At 42.1% G+C, this 21469-nt stretch overlaps 1 protein-coding gene across 4 annotated transcripts in view; it reads left to right on the top strand.

The window, feature by feature from the left end:
- The first annotated feature begins 1043 nt into the window (after positions 1-1043).
- The window catches only part of Rnf130 (ring finger protein 130), a 112125-nt gene continuing 91699 nt past the window's right edge, over positions 1044-21469 (top strand). For 2 of the 4 annotated variants that reach the window (XR_012912418.1, XR_012912417.1), the window contains exon 1: positions 1044-1680. Coding sequence is in view for 2 of the 4 variants with exons in the window: in XM_075992791.1 (XP_075848906.1) it covers positions 1434-1680 (247 nt within the window). In the remaining 2 variants the exon portion in view is untranslated. The remainder of the gene's footprint in view (positions 1681-21469) is intronic. The other 2 variants (XM_075992791.1, XM_075992790.1) reach the window with 1 other exon arrangement.

Genomic DNA, 21469 nt, shown 5'->3' with positions numbered 1-21469 from the left:
TCTGTAGACCAGTCTGCCTCGGATTCATAGAAACCTGCTTGCCTCTTCCTCTCGAGTGCTGGGATTAAAGGCAGGTGCCACTACAGCCCAGCAACACATGGATGCTTTTTTTTTTTTAAAAAAAAATATTTTTAGAAAGCACTCTCAAATACATTTTTTCCTTGATAAGCTCACAACAGTTGAAAGAGATCAAAAGAGCAATAGGAGCATCCCCTTCTTCTGGCATGGTTTACTGGAATTACAGATGGTTATAGGGATGGCGTCTGTGGCCTGCAGTAGTAGTACTCGCCGGGGGCATGAACACCCCCACCCATACTAAAGACCCTTGTAAGGGCAAGAACTAGGGGCCAGGAGCTATCAGCAAAGAGAGGACAGAGGACAAATGGGAGGGGAAGAGTAGATTCTTCTTAGAGAAAGCCCCACGTAGGCTCTACACATAGCCTGCGACTTTCTGACAGGCAGCTCCGGGATCTTGGGGCTGAAAAATGGGCGCTGTAGTTCACCCTGTGAAGAGAGGCCCAACTACAGGAGAACTATAGCAGAGCTCTTGACAAATGCTGCAAGTACTATACCATTTTACAGAAAGGAAGTGAGCGGCTGTGGATTTGGGTATTCTGCGGCAGGAGGGGTTCCTACCAACCTTATGAGGTTTACATCTGTCTCTAACGGATCTTGCTAACCACTCAGATGCCTCCCCTGAGTCCAGGTTTCCTGGGCCCCAAACACAAAGTCACCTCCCGACAGATGTCAATTGTTATACACTATGCAACCGACCCAGTGAGAAGGTTATTTCTCAGAGACATTTAATTTAAAACTTAAGGTTTAGTTTGGTTTTCTTTTATAGTCGTATCTCTAACATCTCTATAGGTTCTTGGAAAGCTTCACGGATCCAGGTCCTAGCGGACTATGAAGCCCCAGGCAGTTTCACAGAGCCGGTGCCAGCAAGCAGGTGACTGGACCGCCCCTGGCCCTCGTGCGGGAGGGCGGGAGTAGGCAGGGCGTAGTGCGCATGCGTGGTGGTCGGACTTGCGCGTCGCCGCTCGGCTGACGGGGACTGGGCGGCAGCGAGCACGCGCCCGAGGCGGCATCGCTGACCTGGGGCAGTCGGTACCACTCTTGCCCATCCTCCCCGAGTTCCCTCAGGCGCCCTGCCCACAGGCCTGGTCCCTCGGCGTCCGAGCTGCCTTGAAGAGACAGCACGCGGCCTGACACGCCGTTTCCTCCTGAGGGACCCACGGGAGCGTACTCGCGCGCGGGCTGCGGACGTGAGGGCGGCGAGCGGCGGGGCCGCGGAGCCGAGGAGGGCCGTGCTCGTGCCCGAGCCGTCGCGAGGCGCGCGCGCGCTCCCGCCGCAGCCCGGGCCGCGCCCGCCCCGCCTCTCAGCGCCGGCCCCGGAGCCCGGTCCGCGAGCGGCGGCGGCGGCCGGAGGGACGATGAGCGGCGCGGCGCGGGCGGGCCCGGCCCGGCTCGCGGCGCTGGCCCTGCTGACCTGCAGCCTGTGGCCGACGCGGGCGGACAACGCGAGCCAGGAGTACTACACGGCGCTCATCAACGTGACGGTGCAGGAGCCCGGCCGCGGCACCCCGCTCACGTTCCGCATCGACCGCGGGCGCTACGGGCTCGACTCACCCAAGGCCGAGGTCCGTGGCCAGGTGCTGGCACCGCTGCCCATCCACGGAGGTGAGGCTGGGGCCGGAGCCGGAGGCCGGGCGGGGGGCGGAGGGCGCGGGGGCGGCGTGGCCGGGTGTCTGCGCGCGGTTCTGTCGCCAGCTTAGGGAATCGAGGTCCCCGCGCTGTGGAGCCTGGCCTGCTCCCCGCTGGGGAGAGGGGCTCCAGAAAGCTTGCTGTATCTCCCCCCTAAAATTAAAAAAATAATAGCAATAAAATAAAATAAAGACTTAGAACGAACCCCTCTTTTTCATTTAGGTAGCTTGTTTACTAGAGGGCATTGGAATGCGAGTTTGCAGGGACAGTTGAGACAAAGGAGGTGGTGCAGGGGCGCAGAACTACTTCATGGTGGACAAGATGCTTAACCTGTATTTTGGAATCGGCAGGTTTGTTCTGAAATCCCACAGATTTTTCACTGCGGTGAATCTCGAGGGATGAGAGCCCCCCCCTCCCCGCGCCCCGAACGTCAAAACGTGCGGGTTTTTTCTTCAGTGGCTAAGGGGAGGGGGTCCCTGTTGCTTTTGGCTTTCTGTGACTCCGCTAGTTTTGCTGTCATGAGACTGGAGATTTTTACGTGATAAAGAACGCGAGAGTAGCTGAACTAGTAGCCAGGTGTTCGGTCACGGGTGCCCACCCAGAGGGAAAGTGGTAAAATGGTCAGGAATCGTCTTTGAAGCCATTTGATGTAGACTCACGTCCCCCGCTCCCCTCCTGTGTATTCGGTCTGTGCATAGCTAATGATTTAATGTAAAACTTGTGTCCGTTAATTACTGGTAGTGTTTTAAAGGACATATTTCTCCGTGAAGTGTTCTATTTGAGGTCTTTAGCAGGCAAAACCTGGGGGAGATGTCTCCTGTCTTCTCTACACCCTCACCTCTAGAATGTTGAGAGGATTAAAAAAAAACAAAACCCTGCTATTTGTGTTCAGATGACCTAATCTAGGCAATCTTTAGGGTAATGGTGTTTGCTTTTATAGTCTAAAATATTAAAAACATGCACGTCTGAACGCTGTATTTGTATGTTAACACATACTAAGCTGTTTTCTTTGGGGCGTACTGGCTGGTGTGGGGGGGTTTCACATAAGGCTTTACCATTACCTGTCTTTTACTTAGACTGGGCTCTTAATTGTTCATTTTTACACCAGTGACCAAATGCTTATGGTGTATTTCTTATTTCACTAGGTTAGAAGCAGCACTTCAGGTCCCTGCTTGACCATAGAAGCAGTTTTTGTCTTTGCTCCATTCAATAAATATTTGCTGCCAGCTCTGTGCCAGTCACTGTGGTTGGGACATGTAATGTTGCCAAACTGTGGCGGTAACAATGCTATACTATTTTCTGGTGGGGAAGAGGACCGTGAGGGTCATGTGGAAGGGGAGGAAGAGGAAGAACGAGGCTAGCTCCTCTGCAGCAAGAGCTGTGCTGTGTTGTGAAATCTGTGGTTCATGCTTGGGGCTTGCTTCCCCCAGGCACCCCAAGACCATTGCCCTCAGTCAAAATGCTAGACTCCAAAGTGTTTCATGTGTTTGTTTGTCGCTTGTCTGTCACCCCCAAATTAAGCCCCATCTTGGAGAATGCTTTTCGGGGTTCCAAGTGAAATGTTGGGAACTAAAAGTCAGTCGTCATATCCTGTCCCTGGGGAAATAGCACTGTGAGCCTGACGGCTCCTTATCAGACCTGTGCTGCACACACACTGTGATACTGGCAAAATAATTCCGCCTGGGAGCGTCATTTCTTATCTGAAAAATAGACTGATAATGTATTCGCCTTTCCTGTGGAGAAGAGGTATCATTATTGTTTCTTTAAAAACAATTTACTTATTTTATGTGTGGGTATTTTGCCTGTATGTATGTGTACAATGTGTGTGTAGTGCCCATAGAGACCAGAAGAGAGTGTTGAATCCCCTGGAACTGGAGTAAAGAGCCATCTTGTGGGTGCTAGCAGCTAAGCCCTTGTCTTCTGCAAAAACCAACAACCGCTCTTAACTGCTGAGCCATCTCTCCAGCCCTTACCACATGAGAATTGTTCCAGGATTTCTCAGAATGATGATGGCAGGACCCTGTAGGTGGCTTCAGTCAAGCTTTGGACAAATGGTTTTCACCCATGTGGTCTTTCAGTCCAGCAAGTGCTGATTGAAACACACGTTGCCAAGCACCTTTTAAAAGCCCTGGCGAAAAAGGAGGGCAACAGCCTGGAGTGAAGCTGTTAAGAAGCTTTACTTATGAAGCTCCCATTCAGAGGGGCTCTTTTCCCAGGTAGTCTACCTGTAAGCTGATTCTACACCTGTGGGTGTATATGGAATCCAAGGTGACATGACATCTGCTTGTGCACCAGAAACTCAATAGTGTGTTTTATAAAGAAGACTATGATAGAAGACGGGTAAAATTATATATGTGTAAGAAAACCATTTAAAGCTAGGTGTAGTGGTGGATGGATACTTGTTATCCGAGCAGTGGAATTGCCGGAGGATTGATGCTCCATAGTGTCCCAGGACAGCCTGGGCCATGGTCTGAGACCCTGTTCCCCAAAACAAAAACAATAATACCCTTTCTAAAAGACAAAAGAACTTTACAGCTTTTCTAATGTTTACCGTAATGGCTAGTTCTATATCTATAGCTTGCTTTGTGAAGTTAGAAACCCTTGTTATTTTGCAGTGCTCCTTTCAGGCCAGTTAGGAGTTGCACAGTTAGGCATGTATAAATTACTGAGCTTTACTGTCTTCTCTTTATAAATGACAAATTGGCTTTATTTTTCTTTAGAAGATTTGCTATTTTAAAAGTGTTGCACATTTTGGAAAGTGTTACCATTCTACTTTGTAAAATACTTCCTAAACGAGTATACTTTGAAACAAATATTTTTTATTAAACAAAATGTATCAGTGAGTGGAGAAGCTCTTTGTTCTGGGCTAACATTTACATGTTACCTGATAAAGTGTTCATTTTTAGAAATGGAGTTTTGAAGGCATGTATTGTAACATTTATGAACAGATCTTAGTTGCTTTTTGGCTGCTTGCAGCGATGGTCAGCTTTGAATTAGGCACACACTAATCCCTTTGCAGAGCAGACCTAGCTAGTGTGTGGCACAGACATTGTAAATGTGCTTTATGTGCATGCACACTAGCTTTTTGTTTGAGCCCAGAGTGGGGGTTGGGAACGGAGAAAGCCCTGTGGTGGTGATGTAATTAGTATGTATGCAGATTGCTGGCAGCAAGAGTTTGGCATTGACCACTTTATGCTTTGTACAGAAAATTTCAGGATGGGGTGTTAAAAGCTTTGAGAACAGCTTTGCCGAGTAATAACCCTTACTGATAATCTTGCTGACGGGAGAGTTGCAGCACAGTCTTTAAAGGGTTTATCTTAGGTTTTTAAAATTGTGATCCTGTTGGAATCCTGGTGCTTCCTTTAGCAAATCTGAAGTTAGATTTAAGAATTTTCATGAGCAGTGAAGGAGACTGATTAAAAACAGAAGGTGAAAGAGATCTTGTAACATTACAGTTGATAATAGCAGAGGAAGGCTACCAGACATAGACATGTCAAAATAGTTACAGAAAAAAGTACATATGATCCTGGGAGCAGATACTCTGAACAGTCAGAAAGAGAACTCAGTAGATCTGAAGGCTTTGAAAACGGTACTGAGATAATTAAATAGCTGGGCAAGAAGAACATGTGGGGTGTGTGTGTGTGTGTGTGTGTGTGCTATATTTGTATTCAGCTTTACAGTGTAGACAATGTTTTTACATGGTATGTTCTCCCCTTCACTTTCAAGTCGTTTCTATTGTCATATAAATGTTAGGAAAAAAATCAAGGTTCCCAACCTGCTACCTTATTTCTGTTTCTTTTAGAGCAAAGTGTCTGATAAATGTTTCTTTTCCTCCTGTTCTTTCTTACAGGTTGAAAGTCTTTGCTATGCTAGTGATAAGAAAAGAAACAACTTATCCTGCCGGGCAGTGGTGGCGCACACCTTTAATCCCAGCACTAATCTCTATGAGTTCAAGGCCAGCCTGGTCTACAAGAGCTAGTTTCAGGACAGGCTCCAAAGCTACAGAGAAACCCTGTCTCGAAAAACAAACAAACATATCTAACTGGTTGGGTGATACAGTCAGGATTCCTAAAATCTCAGTGTATGGAATGATGGGCTGAAGTTAAAGCAAAAAGTTTTAACTTTTTGTTAAATATAATTTACTTACATATTAATTAGGAAATAAGAAGCATTACCTTCTTTGAGAGTTATTCATGGAGATAAGGTTTAGCCATAACATGACATGTCATGTGTCATGTCCATCGCCTGTCACATGACACATCTAGTAAATTTTCCTGACTTTGCCCGGGTCAATACTAGGTTGCATCTGGATGTAGGGCAGCTCCATGACACTTCGTAGAGGCCACACACACCTTTAGTTTATGGTTAATTCTGATTACAAGTTATAAGAGACAAACAAACTGAAGAACTTCCTTTTGAATGTTGTAACAGAAATCCTTCACTGGTAAGAGTAGACTAATGTCGTCTAAGATTCTTTCACCTGGAGCATGATGTCACCGAAAGAATGAGACAGACGTTTAAGAAACCTGCCAGAACACACTCATTAAAGAGACTATTGTTCAAGTTTCTTTTTGTAGTACTAGTGGCCAAACTCATGGCCGCACTTGTGCTAGCCACGCACTTTATTCCTGAGCTATATCCTGGTCCAAGAATATTGTGGAGTTTTTTTCCCCTGACAGGGTTTCTCTGTAGCCTTGACTGTGCTGGAATTCCCTCTGTAGACCAGGCTGACCTCAAACCCACTGAGATCCGCCTGCCTCTACCTCCCGAGTGCTGAGGTTAAAGGTGTGCGCCATCACCACCCAGCCAAATATTGTTCTTTATAAGCCAGTCGCATCGGAAGACTGTTATACATATACACCTACATTTATAGCCACAAATCATTGTTAGTATTTACTTTGTGTTTTAATTAAACAACTTAAAATATTTAATATACCAAATCTTTAATTTCTAGATAAATTTGATTTTTGACAGCCAGAAATTACTTGTAGGCAGTTTTATTTAAAACAGAGGAGATGGAACTAGAGAGATGTCTCAGTGGTTAAGAGAGAGAGTGTACTTCTTGCAAAAGACCTAAGTTTGGTTCCCAGAACACATATTGGGCTGCTCACAATTGCAGTTCCTATGGATTCCTCTGGCTTTCATGGACACCTGCAGTTATGTGCACATACCCTACATATTTAAATTTATTTTAAAAAGTTTTTTTTAAGCCGGGCGGTGGTGGCGCACGCCTTTAATCCCAGCACTCGGGAGGCAGAGGCAGGTGGATCTCTGTGAGTTCCAGGCCAGCCTGGTCTACAAGAGCTAGTTCCAGGACAGGAACCAAAAGCTACGGAGAAACCCTGTCTCCAAAATCAAAAGAAGAAAAAAAGTTTTTTTAAGTATAGCACTCTTGACCCATTCATAAAATGCAGCCATTAAGTTTGTCTAGCCCATCACCCTTTGAAAAGTTTTATCATCTTTAAGTTTCTTGTGTACTAGGCATTTACTTATTATTTTCCATATGCTTAATGGTGCAGCTTTCTGTTGTTGGAGGTAATTTTGAGAGCCCTCCAAAAACCATCAAAAAGAGCTTCAAAGCCTGCTCTGTGCTTGTGTGGTGTGAGCTCTGTGTGAGCACAAAAATTCCGACCTGAGAGAACTTTGGGTCATCTTGTTGACAAGATCAGCCTTAGCTGGATACACAACTCAGGCACAGCGTTCTGAAAGACTGGAGGCTCTCTGCAGTTTGCAGGTGGCGTTTGTTCTGAAGCAAGGGTTTCCAGAACATTCTGTTGGAATACAGCTATGCCCATGTGTTAGCTGGCATCAGTAGGTGCTTCATACTGTACCTTCGGAGTTTATGGTTATGGAGAGCCTACGGAACTTGTGGTAAAAAGTTTCTCTCCAGCTCTTTAAGAAAATTACCATATTTCCGCCATTAAGGACTGTATTATAACTGATGCTTTGATTGTTAAGTTGTCCCAGACTGAACTCCTGGAAGTAATAGGTCCTGTCTTCTTCATTTGAGCCAAGCTAGTAAGGTTGTGCTTGAGACTAGCAAGTGATTCAAGTATGTAATTGTGTTTAGTCCTGCGATGAGGTCTTGGTGTGCTGGTGAAGCGGATGGCAGGATCTTAGGAGAGGGTAGAGCAGGAGTGGACAGAGTAGAGCTCCATTATTGTACTGTATTGAACATCATTATTTTAACTTGTGATCTAGAAAGGTTTCATTTTTCAAAATGAGATTTGTTTAGTTGGGTGTGTTAGCACACGATTTTAGTCTTAGCACTCGGGTGACAGTTCTCTGAGTTCAAGGCCAGTCAGAGATACTGAGAGAGGCCTTGTCTTATCCCTGCACAAAGGTACTTGATGTCAAACCTGGGAACTTCTACTTCCAACTGTAATAGATCAGCTGGCATTGGTTCCCTCTCCAACCTTAACCAATCAGAAAAGCAGACAGCCTGTTAACAACAGTTTTAGATAAGGTCAGCAGACAGCACAGGATGGGGGTCCCTGAGAGAACAGAAAGGTGAGGGAGCCCCACCATTGCCTCCTGCTGTCTGGGGATTTTTAGACGGCAGTGCCGAGAATTACAGCCTAGATGCAGGCAAGTAATCTCACAGCTCATGAGCCAAAGCTCCAAGAGGGTGAGGCAGTGCTGGAGAGGAGGGGGCTACGGAGAGCCAGAGTATTCCTTCCGGGGCCTTTCCTGGAGCCTGGGTACTGACCTGCATGAAAAAGTTACTAGAGGCTGGGAGAACTGCCAGAAAGGAGCAGTTAAAACAGTTCCAGAAGTTCTTAGGAGGCTGGGAATCTGTGAGGTTCTCATTCATCGGAGTAGAAAAACCTGGTGAGCAGGAGAATGTAGTGAAGCCAGATTACTCCTAGAGCAAAGCTGTCCTGGAACCCTCTCCCCCATTGAAGCTTAAAAGCAAATCTTTAAAGAATTTGATTTATTGAGACCATGTAGTTTGTTCCAAAATGACAGGGTGATATTTAAAGGAATACTTTAACACGTATCTCCAAAAACCACAAAATCTGAAACTGACATCTAGTCCAGGATTACCAGACCTATAAAAAGAAGCAGAAAAAAGGCCTGTCACCAGATGATAAGATTGCAGGTAGGAATGTTAACCAATCTTTAGAAGTGTACTCAGTGTGTTCAAGAATGGAAAAAGAAACAGAAAACAAGAAGAGAATGGGCGTTAGAAACATCCTAGATCAAAGTTCTTTGTAGAGCACTAGCCTTGAAAATGCGTAAGATTTGTACTGACTTGTGGGTGGGGGTAAGTTGTTGCTCTCAGTTTATCCCAGGCAATAAATGTAGGTAACACATGTTGGGTATGTGCTACCTTCCACAAGTGGTGCTGGTGTTGCACAGTGATTGTGTTTAATCTTCCTAAGAGCGTAGGTGGTACTCTTTTTCTCTTGTGGCCCTTGGGGAATTTAAGGCACTCCAGTCTTTCATTTGGTGCCTGTTTTCTTTATAGCACTTAACATAACTGAAATTATGTATCTATTTCTTGTTTCTGGGGGTAGGGAGCCTGTCTCTTATGTCCACTCTTGTATATTCAGTGATGCATATGGTATTTGGAACATAGTAGAGAGGTACTGAGCATTCAGTGTTAGGTGAATTAAAGAGAATGAGGTAGCACACTGTGGCCTTGGAAGTTGGGCGGGGCTGGGCTTGAGGTAGGCCTGCCTGATGTCAGTGCCCATACTCTAACCACCTCTTTGTGTTGCTTCCCAAGTGAGTTTAATAAATTATGATATATCCACTCAGTGGAATGTTACAGTGCCATAAAGGAGCACATCATTAAAGCTCTGTGTGTACTCTACAAAAATAAATACAAAGTGTGTCAACTAAGACTGAGTTAAGTCCATTTACAGTGGACAAGAACTCAAAGTAATACAAAAAATAAAAAGGGTTTGTATCAATTCGATTGTCAGTGGCATTTCTCTGTATCAAACAAATCGCTGCAGGTCTATGAATTGAGTTTAGTGATGTGTGTGCTCCCCTCTGAGAATGAGCACTAGGGACAAACACAGATTATTAGTTTTCATTGCAAAGGGGAGAACGTAGGCTGGTGAGATGGCTGAAAGCACGTGCTGTGCAAACCTGACAACCTGAGTTCCATCCCTAGAAACAGTTCCACACAGTTGTCCTCTCACCTCTACGTGAATCTGTGACATGGTACCCCCACACACCACAATTAGTGTTTTAGAAAAGTTGAGGGCAAGTGTTCATGAGGACAAAAGGGGGGTATTCACTGCCTGAAGGGGATGACTGAGGAAGAAATATCTGGAAATTTGCTTGTTGTGCAGTGTTTGGCCTTGAGCCCAGGGCCATGCTCATAGTAGACAAGTATGACGGTACCTTCCTTAAGAGCAGGATGACTTCGGGGTTGGATAACATGAGCAGGTTCCAAGAATATGCTGAAAGAGTCTGCTTTTCTTTAGTGGAACAACTTCTCTAAGACTGGTCCAGATGTAAAGCAAGTTAATATAAGATACGATTTTAAGTAATGAGTCCTGGGAATGAGATGCAAGCACAAGGACTCAACTTTTCTATGTATTTATAGGGTAGTGGTAACATTTATTTTAGTTATGATCATTTTCACTGTGTAAAAATAACCTGTTGATTAAGCATGGGAGATTAATTACAATTTCAGAGCAGAAAGTCAGTGTTTGTGACCTTAGGTCATCTACCATGAGTAGGTGGCAAAACTGAAGACATGGAAGAGAGAAGAGCATGTTAGATAGCTCTGAACGGGCCAAGGGTACTCCTCTCATAGGGTTGCAGACACTAGAAAGGTTTGACCACACAGGAAAACAAAGAAATAATAAAATCAAAACAGATTAGAAGAGTCAGTGAATTGAACCCTGTTTTGTGACAATCACAAAATCCACAGGTGCTGTTTAAGGTTGACAAACTAAGAAAGAATGGCTGCTGTCTTTTTGGAACTGTGAAGGCTGGCCAGCAGAAGAGCTAAAAACAGAAGTTGGCTGTCTCTGGGAACCAGAGGGGTAGCTGTACTTGTTAGTGAGCTGTTGGGTCAATTTGCCTTTTCTTAATGTAAAATTCCACCCTTTTCCCCTCTGATCACAGCAAATGAATCTGCTTCCTATTTTTCTTTTCTGCCTTTGAAGAAGTTCCCTATTTTCCCATTGTCTGAGATCCTTTCTGCCTCTAGTGGTATGCAGTGTTTAGGACTATGTAGAGACTAAGCTGTTTCTCAAGGTCTCCTAAACAGATCTAGGTTCATGGACATAAAATAATTTACTGCTGCAGTCACCAAATTGCCTGGCTAGTCTTTTCTTATTCTTTCAAGTAACTGTGTGCATCACCACGGCCTGGCCCCTCTTCTTGACTTCTAACGTGATTCTTCCTGCATATCCATCCCCTTTTTTCTCTATTCTAGATCACCTTGGCAAAATCGCCATCATGAATGAGGCATGAGCTCTTTATTTTGTTCTTTCTTCCTTTTCTTCCTCCCTCCCTCTCTCACTTCCCATCCATCTTCCTCTCTCTCTTCTCATCCATCTTCCTCTCTCTCTTCCCATCCATCTCCCTCTTTCCCTCCCTCCCTTCCCCTCTTTACCATGTATTTTCAAGCTTCCTATTATCAAGGCAGCTGAATACTTGGGGGTGGGGCATAGCAGCAGGAAACCTAATAATCCAGCTGAGGTTTGAGATTGTAAACTCTAAACAAAACTCAATGGGCACTTAATATCCAGTAATAAAAAATGTTTTCATTTGAAGAAAGTTATGTATGTAGCACACATGTGTGATTAATGTCAGCTACTCAGGAACCTAATGCAAGAGAACTTCAAGACTAGCCTGGGCAATATATCTTGTCCCAAAACGTTAGGGTTAGGAATGTAGCCCTCCGTGTAGAACATTTGTCTAGCACATGTAAGGCTCTAGATTTGATCTCCAATACCACTAATTAGTCTCTCTGAAGGCAGCTCTTTTTCCTTCCTATGTGCCTCCTGTAATCCTCTTCTTGTATGGTTTGACTTGGCCTCAGCTACTTGCTGTCTTTACTTAAATATCCTACTCTTTCCTAATTGTCAGTCCCGAGTGGAGCTTTAGTTCTATTTTCATCTCCCAGTCTACTACCATTGATGTCTAGTCTCCCAACCCAGTAAATAATATCACTGTCCACTCTTCCTATTTAGATGGAATTAGGAGTCATACTTGCTTTTTCTCTGAAACACCACCTATTAACTTTTCCTCGCAGTTTATTTATTCAGTGTGTGCTTGTCATTTTCAGAGCCTCTGATAAGTAGCTGTCATCCCTCCTCCCTTTTTGTTTCTTGGTCTCTGATTTTCCCCCCTAACTTCTATCAGTCTTTTGCAGTATCCAGAATTCCAGAACTTTCTTTAAATTTTATACAGTCATGTCACTCTTTGTTTAAACTCCTTCAGTGGCTTCTCATCCCTAGAATGGGAGTCTGAACTCTGATTTAGCTCTAACCTCACTCTTCCTCATGCCATTCATTTACCTTACCATTAGCAATTTACTTGCTAAAACCATTCAGTACCCCTTTGGTTCTTAGGACTTGTAAATTTTATTTACCATGTGTACCTTATGTTTGGGTCCCAGGACCCTCACAGAAGCTGAGCATATCAACACACGGGCAGATATCTGGAGCTCATTGGCCAGTCAACCTAACACACACACACGCGCACGCACACACACACACACACACACACACACACACTAAATGATACATATTTCCTGATATTAAACTTGTTACAAGGCCATGATTCGTGATCGGATGCATAGATCAGTGGGATGGGACTTAAATCCCAGTATCCGCCCTTAGGTTTGACCAGTTGACTTTGGACAAGGTTTTCAAGGCAGTTCTGTGGGAAAGAATATTCTTTCAACCAAGGGTGTGGGCATAAGAAGCCAAGAATTTTCCTTGTTTGACAGGAGGGTGGTATGCTAGGGATGGAAAAATTCTTTGCATTTTGTGATCTAAAACAATGTGGGAATTTGGAAGAAATCACACAAGAAAACTTGAAACTACCTTTTCTTGTGTGACTTCTTCTAGCCGTCCACACAATTTTCCTCTGTGGGGACTTGGTTAATAATGGCTGTTCCCCTTCCCTGTCCTGTTTTCTACCCCTGTCTCAACAACTTGTCTTAAATGCTTCTTGACAGTATCTCCTGCCCTCTTAGTGTCAACTACACAATTCTTGCCTGTCTCCTGCACTTCACATCATTGGACCAGACTGTGCTACTCTCTAGTCAGTCCCATCATAATCTGGGACTAATGGTACATTCTAGAATAAAGAAGTGACTTTAAAACAAACGTGCGCCCATGCCCTTTACATTTCTATCCAAGAGTTAATGTCTCAGACACTGTCCTGGATTTTTTAGATTGGGTCTTGTTATGTAGTCTAAGTCAGCTTGGACCTCTTGAGTTCAAGTGATTTTCCTGCCGCAGCATCCGGCTGAATTCTTTGTAATTGTTGAGACACGGTGTCCCCATGTAGCCCAAGACTGACTGAAACTTGACAGACATCTCTCAGCCTCCCTAGTGCTGTGATTACTGACGTGTGTCACTGCCCAGCTTTACTCTGCATTCTTGGTCGTGTTCTAGATCCCTGTGTGCATTAGCCATATTGAGTCAGTCATTAACTTTGGTTGGTCTTTTGGCAGGCAAAATTAGAAGACTTTGTTGACTGAGCTGAGTCTCTATGTAGTCACTTCTTGGTTTTTAACAGGGAGTGCAGTCTCATGTGTTTAAGTAAATAATGCTGTTGGCTAGAAACTTAGCACCACAAGATCTTATGAGTAGCAACAGTTAAATGCTAAATTTCAAGAGAGATTTAGACTTAGACAGTATTGTCATGTGGGTGATAGTATAAAGCCATGGGAGTGGATGTGTACAGCTTGTTGAGAAAAGTGGGCAGAGGACAGAACCTTGGAAAATAAGGACAAATAGAGAGGTGAGAGGAACGCATGATGGATAGGAGCCAAGAGAAGAAAGGGCCTGAAGGAGTCGTACTCAATACTGGAATCCTTTCGTGAATAGACAGTGAGGTGGTTTAAATACTTAACGCTCCTATTGTACTCTGGTACCACTTTTGTGTGAGGACTGAGCTACATATTTTCACTTACTTTGTTTTATAGCGTCTCTCTTTTGAATGAGATATTTGTTACATCAGTTGTAATAGAAATTATTTTTGAACATGGCTTTTCATGTAAAGTGATTTGTATTAGCCATCATTTAAAATTGCTCTTAAGATGCTTTTTATTATGTCATGGAGAACATCCAACAAATATATTTGAGTTCTGAGGATGTGAAAAATAATCAAAATCCATTTGAGATGTACAGTAACTAAGTACAGAAGACAAACGATAATGGATAGCTATTGACAGTTGGTAACTTGCTGACAGTTGAGCTATGGATGACCCTTCTCACAGTGTTGTCCCACATCCAGCACCAAAGGTGTACAGAAGATGTTTTATTGCCTTTTTAAAAATTCTATACAAAAAGGGAATAACTTCTGATAAGTTTTTTAGAACATGGCCAAATAAATAAAAATTGCCAATCAGGAATATAGAAGTACACACTTTAAAAAACACTATATCTAAAAGTAAAACATGATTAGAATAATATTTAAGAGAATACACATTTCAAATATTTTGTCATTGTTAAAAATAGAACTAGAGGTTAATTGGAAGGAGCTTTGTTTTTTACTTAATTTTATTTAACTTAAACTAATCTTATTCAAGAATGAGAGCCCCAGAAAAAATGTTTTCATATGTAAAAAATGCAAGTTTACTGTAGTATCTCCTTAGATGAATTTCTGAGGGATGGAGACTCCCAATGAAGGGAGAGGTGAGATGTGAGGACTTAATGTAGATGCTATGTGTGTGTCCACTAACTGGGTGCAAGGGTGCTGAAATACTGGTCTTACATTGTTATGAGCATTTCAGTGGGAGTGTTTTTGGATGATGTTAACATCTGAACTCATAAATTAGTAAAACAGTCCTTCCTAATGTGAGTGAGCTGTGCATTCAGTAGCAGGATTGTAAAGAACAGAAAGGTCTACTTTCCCCTGGTAAGAGCATTCTTCTTCTATGCCTCCTGCTTCCCGCCTCCCGCCTCCCACCTCCCACCTGCTTACCTGCCTTTGGCTTCTACCCTCAGTCTGAATCCTCTTTTCCTTGGTTCTGTGAGATACAGGGGAAAAAAAAAAAAACCCTTCCCTCAAATATGTTACCTAGGTTCCTTACTTCTGTGTGTAGCTTACCTTGTGGTCATCATTTCTCTGTTCCCATCCCCTCTTATCCCTAGGGCTAATGTACAAATAGATGACACATTAAAGCTCATGGCTGCGTAGAAGCAGATGGCTGGCTTAAGTAGGATTTCTAGGGATTCATGGTTTAGCTAAGAGCACTTTCCTAACGTATCTAGGGGTCTGTGTTCAGTATGATTTTTGGTGTTGTGTTTTGTTTAAGTAGGCAGATGTTGGAAGACAACTCGAAGAGTTAGCTTCAAGCTCACTAGTGTACTAGTGAGGAGAGGACCATGAGATTTAGTTTCCTGAGGAAATCACAGGCAGAGAGAAAGCATCAGAAAATTAGAATCGGAGAAGCTTGAGCTGCTCCAAAAAGAGCTTACCTCCCAGTAAGGGATTCTGATGACCTGTCTCACAAGAAAGGCTGCCTCTGCACATTCCCAAGCTTCTGTTTTATCTTTCCTTTAAAATTATAACACTACTGCAGGAAGACAGAGCGAAACTAAGAACTCTCTTCCTAGTTGTGACTAGAAGTATAAATAAACCTTTCTCCCATGTCCGGTTCCTGTTCCCAGTATTTTTTTGGAAGTGGCCTCCTGGTAGCAGAACAGCTATGTGGTCCTATGGTCTTGCCTAGGAAGTGAGGCAGAGCAGCAGCCTGTAAATGAATAAATAAGAAACAGAATGATTTGACATAGATAGACCTGCAAAGATTTCTTCCAGGCCTCCTTTTCCTGGAACTGGAAACATTCAAGAATTGCTGTTAGCTCATCAAAATCAAAACTAGAGATTTTTCTTGGAATAAGAAGAAATGGATGCCCTTCCCTGTGTAAATATTTCCCATTGTCCTCTTCTGAGTGTTGGTTTGCTGTGGACTTAATTTAGCTATGTCTGCTGTGGTACTCAGACTCATCAAGAAAGATAAAAAGTACATTTTAAAAATATGACTGCTTTGTATATGATGTGAATATTTTATTCTGGTAAGAAAAGACATATATCATGGAAAGCCCTAGACCATCTGTTCTCAACCTGTGAGTCGTGTCCCCTTTGTGTGTTTCACAGGAGTTGCCTAAGATCTTTGGAAAATATTTACATCATGGTTCTTAACAGTAGCAGAATTTACAGTTATGAAGTAACAATTAAAATAATTTTATGGTTGGGGTCACCACAACATGAGAAACTGTATTAAAGAGTCACAGCATTAGGAAGGTTTAGAACCACTGCTCTAGACCTATATTTTAGGGGCTAGAGTCTCAGAAATCACCACCTAGGGGGATCAGGTGGAGGAAGAAGAAATAAAGACTGATAGCCCAGGAAACTGTGAAGGAGGAAATCACAGCTGGGATGCCATTGTTAGAATAGTGGTTCTCAACCTTCCTGGTGGTACGACCCTATAGTGGTATATTATTTTGTTTTAATAAATAAAGCTTGCCTGAAGGTCAGTGCAAAACAGCCACACTAGTCAGCCATACAGGTCAGGCAGTGGTGGAACACACCTTTAATTCCAGCAGTCACACTAGTTAGCCATGGAGGCTGAGCAGTGGTAGTGGTGCATGCCTTTAACCCCAGCACTAGGGAGGATTATAAAATGGGAGGAGACAGGTCTCATGCTCAGTCTCATTCTGAGGCTTCGTGGAGGCAGGATCTCCATTTCCATTTGAGTTAAAGGTAAGAGCCAGTGACTGGCTGCTTTGCTTTTCTAATCTTCAGGTTGAACCCAAATATCTGTCTCTGGTTTTTTATTATTCATGCTACAATTGGAGCCCAACATTTGGGTTCTGAATTTATGAAAAAGCCACTGGCACAGGCCTGAGCTGCATGTGGGCATCCACCCAGCTAGGCTTTCTTCCCCGCCCCCCCAAGCCTCTGAGTGAGTTTGGGATTTTCCTATTGTAGCCTCTCTGAAACAGTCTCCAGCTGCTACCCAAACTCCAGAAGCACCTGGGCTCCAAACACCACAGGATCCACTGGTGCACTCGCTCGCTCTCCCTCCTTCTCCTTCCTTCTCATGGGTTGCAGGCTCTCCCTGAACCCCCTTCTCAGACTGCTGCCAAACTAGGTAGCTACCTTGAAATCCAATCAGGCTTTTACTGTTCCACACAGCAGCAAACAGCCTCACATCTTCATCAACATCATTGGTAGATTTGGTAAGGTAATTGGGAATTCTTAAAGGGAGGAATTAGTTAAAAGAGAAAGTTTTTTCCCACATTAAAAAAAAAATGAGAAAAACCATTACAGTGAAGGGATTTAGGTCTTTGTTTACTACACAGTTTGAAAATGAAATGATTAAATGAGAGGATATCTAATTTAGATGGGATTTATGTAATATCAATTGTAAACATTATCAACTTTATCATTTTTGTCTTATCACTAAAAAAGTTGGTTAATCTGAGAGCTAAGATACAGGCCTTAGCAAAACCTAATAAAAACAGGTCACAAAGATATTCAAATCCAGGCAGAGGAATTTAAAGGAAAACCAATTTTAGCATTGCATTATATGAATAGAGAGGAACAGCCTAAGGTTTTCAGACAACCAACCTTAATATATCCAGTAACCTTACAGGAATTGCCAAATGGCAGAGACTCTGTTAAAGCTAACTGAACTCCTGTGCCAATATTAGATTTAAGGAGATTCAAGGAAGCAATAGTCTCATATGGCATGCATTCACCTTTTGTGAAGCAAATGCTAAACTCATGGTCAGTTTGTAATAAAATTATCCCTAAGGACTGAATAAAATTGGTTAAAGGTTTTCTAGAGTCAGGTCCACAATTATAATGGAACATGTGGTTCAGAGAAGAGTTTAAGATTATTGAACAACGGAGTAAAGCTAGAGGTATGGAAATCTCCCAAGATCAAATTCTTGGAGAAGGCAATTATGCTACAACAGAAAGGCAAGCTCTATATTATGACCACACCCAGAATTTATGTCACACCACAACTTTGAATGCTTAGTACAGAATTGGAGAAATAGGAAAGAAAATTGAGTCATTTACTAAAGTTTTACAGGGCCCAAAGGAATCCTTTATGAATTTCTTACAAAGATTGACTTCAGCAGTAAATAGAATTCAGAAACTAGACAAATAATTATTGAATCTCTGGCTTTTGAAAATGCCAATTTTCTATGCAAAAGAATAATTAGGCCATTAAAAGCAAGGCCAGCTCCTTTGGAGGAATGGATTCAAGATACAATTAATAATGAATCTCATGACCATGATGATAGAAGAGGTGATTTCCAGAGGTTTGAGGAAAAATCAAAAAGTCAAATAAAGTCACCTGAAAAGGAACTGTAGACAGGGTGTTTCTAGAAGCAATGTTTTTCTATGAATAATCTATTCAGAACACCCCTCACTACTGGATTATGTGGAAGGTGTAGCAAAAGCAGGCATTGTACTAATGAATGTAGGTCAACGGGGAATATTCAAGGTTATCCTTTGCCATTGGGAAACTCCCTGAGGGGCCTCTCATAGGCCCCTATGCCAAATCTGGTTCAGTTATTTTCTGCCATCATAGAGGAAACTCCTTCCCAGAGCAATTAAAGAACCTAATGCCTATAGTAAGAAACCATACTTCTCTGGGTGATAGAACAGCTATAGAAGAGAGAACAAAAAAATTCAGGAGAAACCGTAAAGCAAGTGTTTTGGCAAATTTCTGTAAATGAACAAAGACCAAAATTAAAAATACAAATAAATTATGTTGTCATTGAAGATCTGGAAGACATGGGTGCAAATGTAGCAATTTTATCAGATCTTGGCATTCAAACTGACTCTTTGTGATATAAATGCTCAGTTTTTAGGGATTGGAACTTTATTTCAGGTAGAGGGCAAGATGGGTCAAATGTATAGGGTCAGAAGGACAGAAAGGAATATTAAAACCACATGTGACCAATGTAGCAATGAATTTGTGGGGATGTGATTTCTTATAGCAATGGAATACCCAGATTAACATTCCCCCAATCTTAGAAACAAACCATAAATTAATATATGTTTCTGGAGAAAATATTACAAGCTGTTATAAAGGACAGTTACCAACCATTCAGGTTTTATAAGAACAGGTCACAACAGCTGCTGATATTTCAGAGGCACCAGCAGCCCTATCTTTAAAATGGTTGGCAGACAAACCTGTATGGGTTAAGGAATGGCCTTTAACAATAGAGAAACTTGAGGCATTAGAACAGCTGGCACAGGAGAAACTATATGCTCAGCATATTGAAGAATCAACCAGCCCTTGGAATTCTCATGTATTTGTTGTTATAAAGAAATCTGGAAAGTGGAGAATGGAAACTAAAAGCTGCTAATAAGGTGATTCTACAGTGGGCTTTCTACAGTCTGGTATTCCTTTGCCGTCTATTGCCTAAAGGATGGCCTCTTATAGTTACTGATTTAAAAGATTGTTTCTTTATGTTTCTTTACTCTGCCTTTACAAGAAAAAGACAGGAAAATTTGCCTTCACAGTGCCTACTTATAATAATTCTCAGCCTGCTAAAAGATATCAATGGAAAGATCTCCTACAGGGAATGTTTAGTAGTCCCACCCTGTGCCAATATTTTGTAAGTCAGCCATTAGAAATGATATATAAGCAATTTCCTGAATCTATACTATTACATGGATGACATTTTGCTATCTGATTCAAATGTAGTATTTTAGAAAGAATGTTTGGAAAAGTAAAGAAAATTTTGCTTTGTTGGGATTATAGATTGCTTCTGAAAAATACAAAGAGGAGATTCTATTAATTATTTAGGCTATAAAATAGGTTTACAAAAAAATTAGACCCACAAAATGCAAATTAGGAAAGATTGATTGTAGACTCTTAATGACTACCAAAGATTGCTAGGAGACGTTTTCCATCTATGGTACACTTTTGGGATAGTTCATGATGACCTGGTTAACTTAAACAAAACCTTATTTGGTGACTAAGACCTTAATAGTCCTAGGGAGTTATCAGCAGAAGCTGAGAGAGAATTGGCTTTGAAGAGAAATTATACAAGGCACTCACAGAGAGCATGGATCCAAAACTTAACTGCATTCTGGTCATATTGCTCTCCAGAGATTCCTACAGGAATTTTAATGCATAGGGGAGATATTATCTTAGGATGGATCTTTTTACCATATAAACTGAGTAAAAACATAAAAACTTACGTGGAAAGGTTTCTGAGTTAATTCTAAAAGGAAAATCGAGACTTCATCAATTAACAGGAATAGACCCAGCAGAAATTATAGTACCTTTTTATAATGATGAAATTGACAAATTATAGGAAGAAAGTGAACCCTGGAAAAAGAGTTTGTAGTAATTTTTTTGGGAGAGATTAACAACAACTATCCCAAAAGCAAGATAATTCAACTTATAAAGAAAACTAACTGGATCCTTCCTCACATTGTATGCGACACACCAATAACTAGAGCCCCTACATTCTATACTGATGCAAATAAATCAATAAAGGCAGGTTACAATCCAGAAAATTTAAGTGGATCAAAACCCTATGATTATGTACAAAAGTCAGAATTATATGCTATTCTTATTTTAAAGAACCTCTCAAGATAGTTACTGATTTGCAATATGCAGAAAGAGTTGTTTTGTGTATTGAAACCACTGAATTTATACCAAAAGATACAGAATTGACTTCACTATTTATTTAGGTTCAAGATATAATCGGGAGGGCTGGAGAGATGGCTCAGTGGTTAAGAGCATTGCCTGCTCTTCCAAAGGTCCTGAGTTCAATTCCCAGCAACCACATGGTGGCTCACAACCATCTGTAATGAGGTCTGGTGCCCTCTTCTGGCCTGCAGACATACACACAGACAGAATATTGTATCCATAATAAATAAAAAATTATTTAAAAAAAGATATAATCGGGAATAGGCATCATCCCATATAAATAACACACATCTGATCCCATATGGGCCTGCCAGGTCCTCTAGCACAAGGTGATGCAGAAATTGATCAATTATAGATTGGAAATGTATTGCAGGCCTCAGAATTCCATTAAAATCCATGTCAATAGCAAAAGTTTAAAAAATAAGACTTCCATGACATGGCAACAGTCCAAGGAAATTAAAAGGAAATGTCCTACTTGCTCTTAATACAGCCAAACACTATTACCTGCAGGAAGTCACCCAAAGGGTACTCAAAGGAATGAAATCTAGCAGGAGGATGTGTTTCGTTTTGTAGAATTTGGGAAACTAAAATATGTACACCACACCATTGATACCTGGTCAGGTTTTCAGTGGGCAATTGCCCTGAGTTCGGAAAAGGCTGATTCCGTAATCACACATGTAATAGAAGTTATGGCCATCATAGGTACACCTGTATGAATAAAGACAGACAATGGTCCAACATATGTGTCTAAGAAAATGAAACGGTTTTTTGCTTACTTTGTACATTACAGGTATACCACACAGTCCTACAGGCCAGGCAGTTATAGGAAGATCCAAGTGAACTCTAAAGGATATGTTAAATAATCAGAAAGGGATGATAAATAACCCCAGAAATAGATTGCATAGTGCTTTATTAACTTTGAATTTT

Source organism: Microtus pennsylvanicus, chromosome 11, assembly GCF_037038515.1.
Source record: "Microtus pennsylvanicus isolate mMicPen1 chromosome 11, mMicPen1.hap1, whole genome shotgun sequence".
Taxonomy (NCBI): domain Eukaryota; kingdom Metazoa; phylum Chordata; class Mammalia; order Rodentia; family Cricetidae; genus Microtus; species Microtus pennsylvanicus.
Note: the sequence above shows the minus strand (reverse complement) of the source record. Positions and strands in the feature narration are given on the sequence as shown.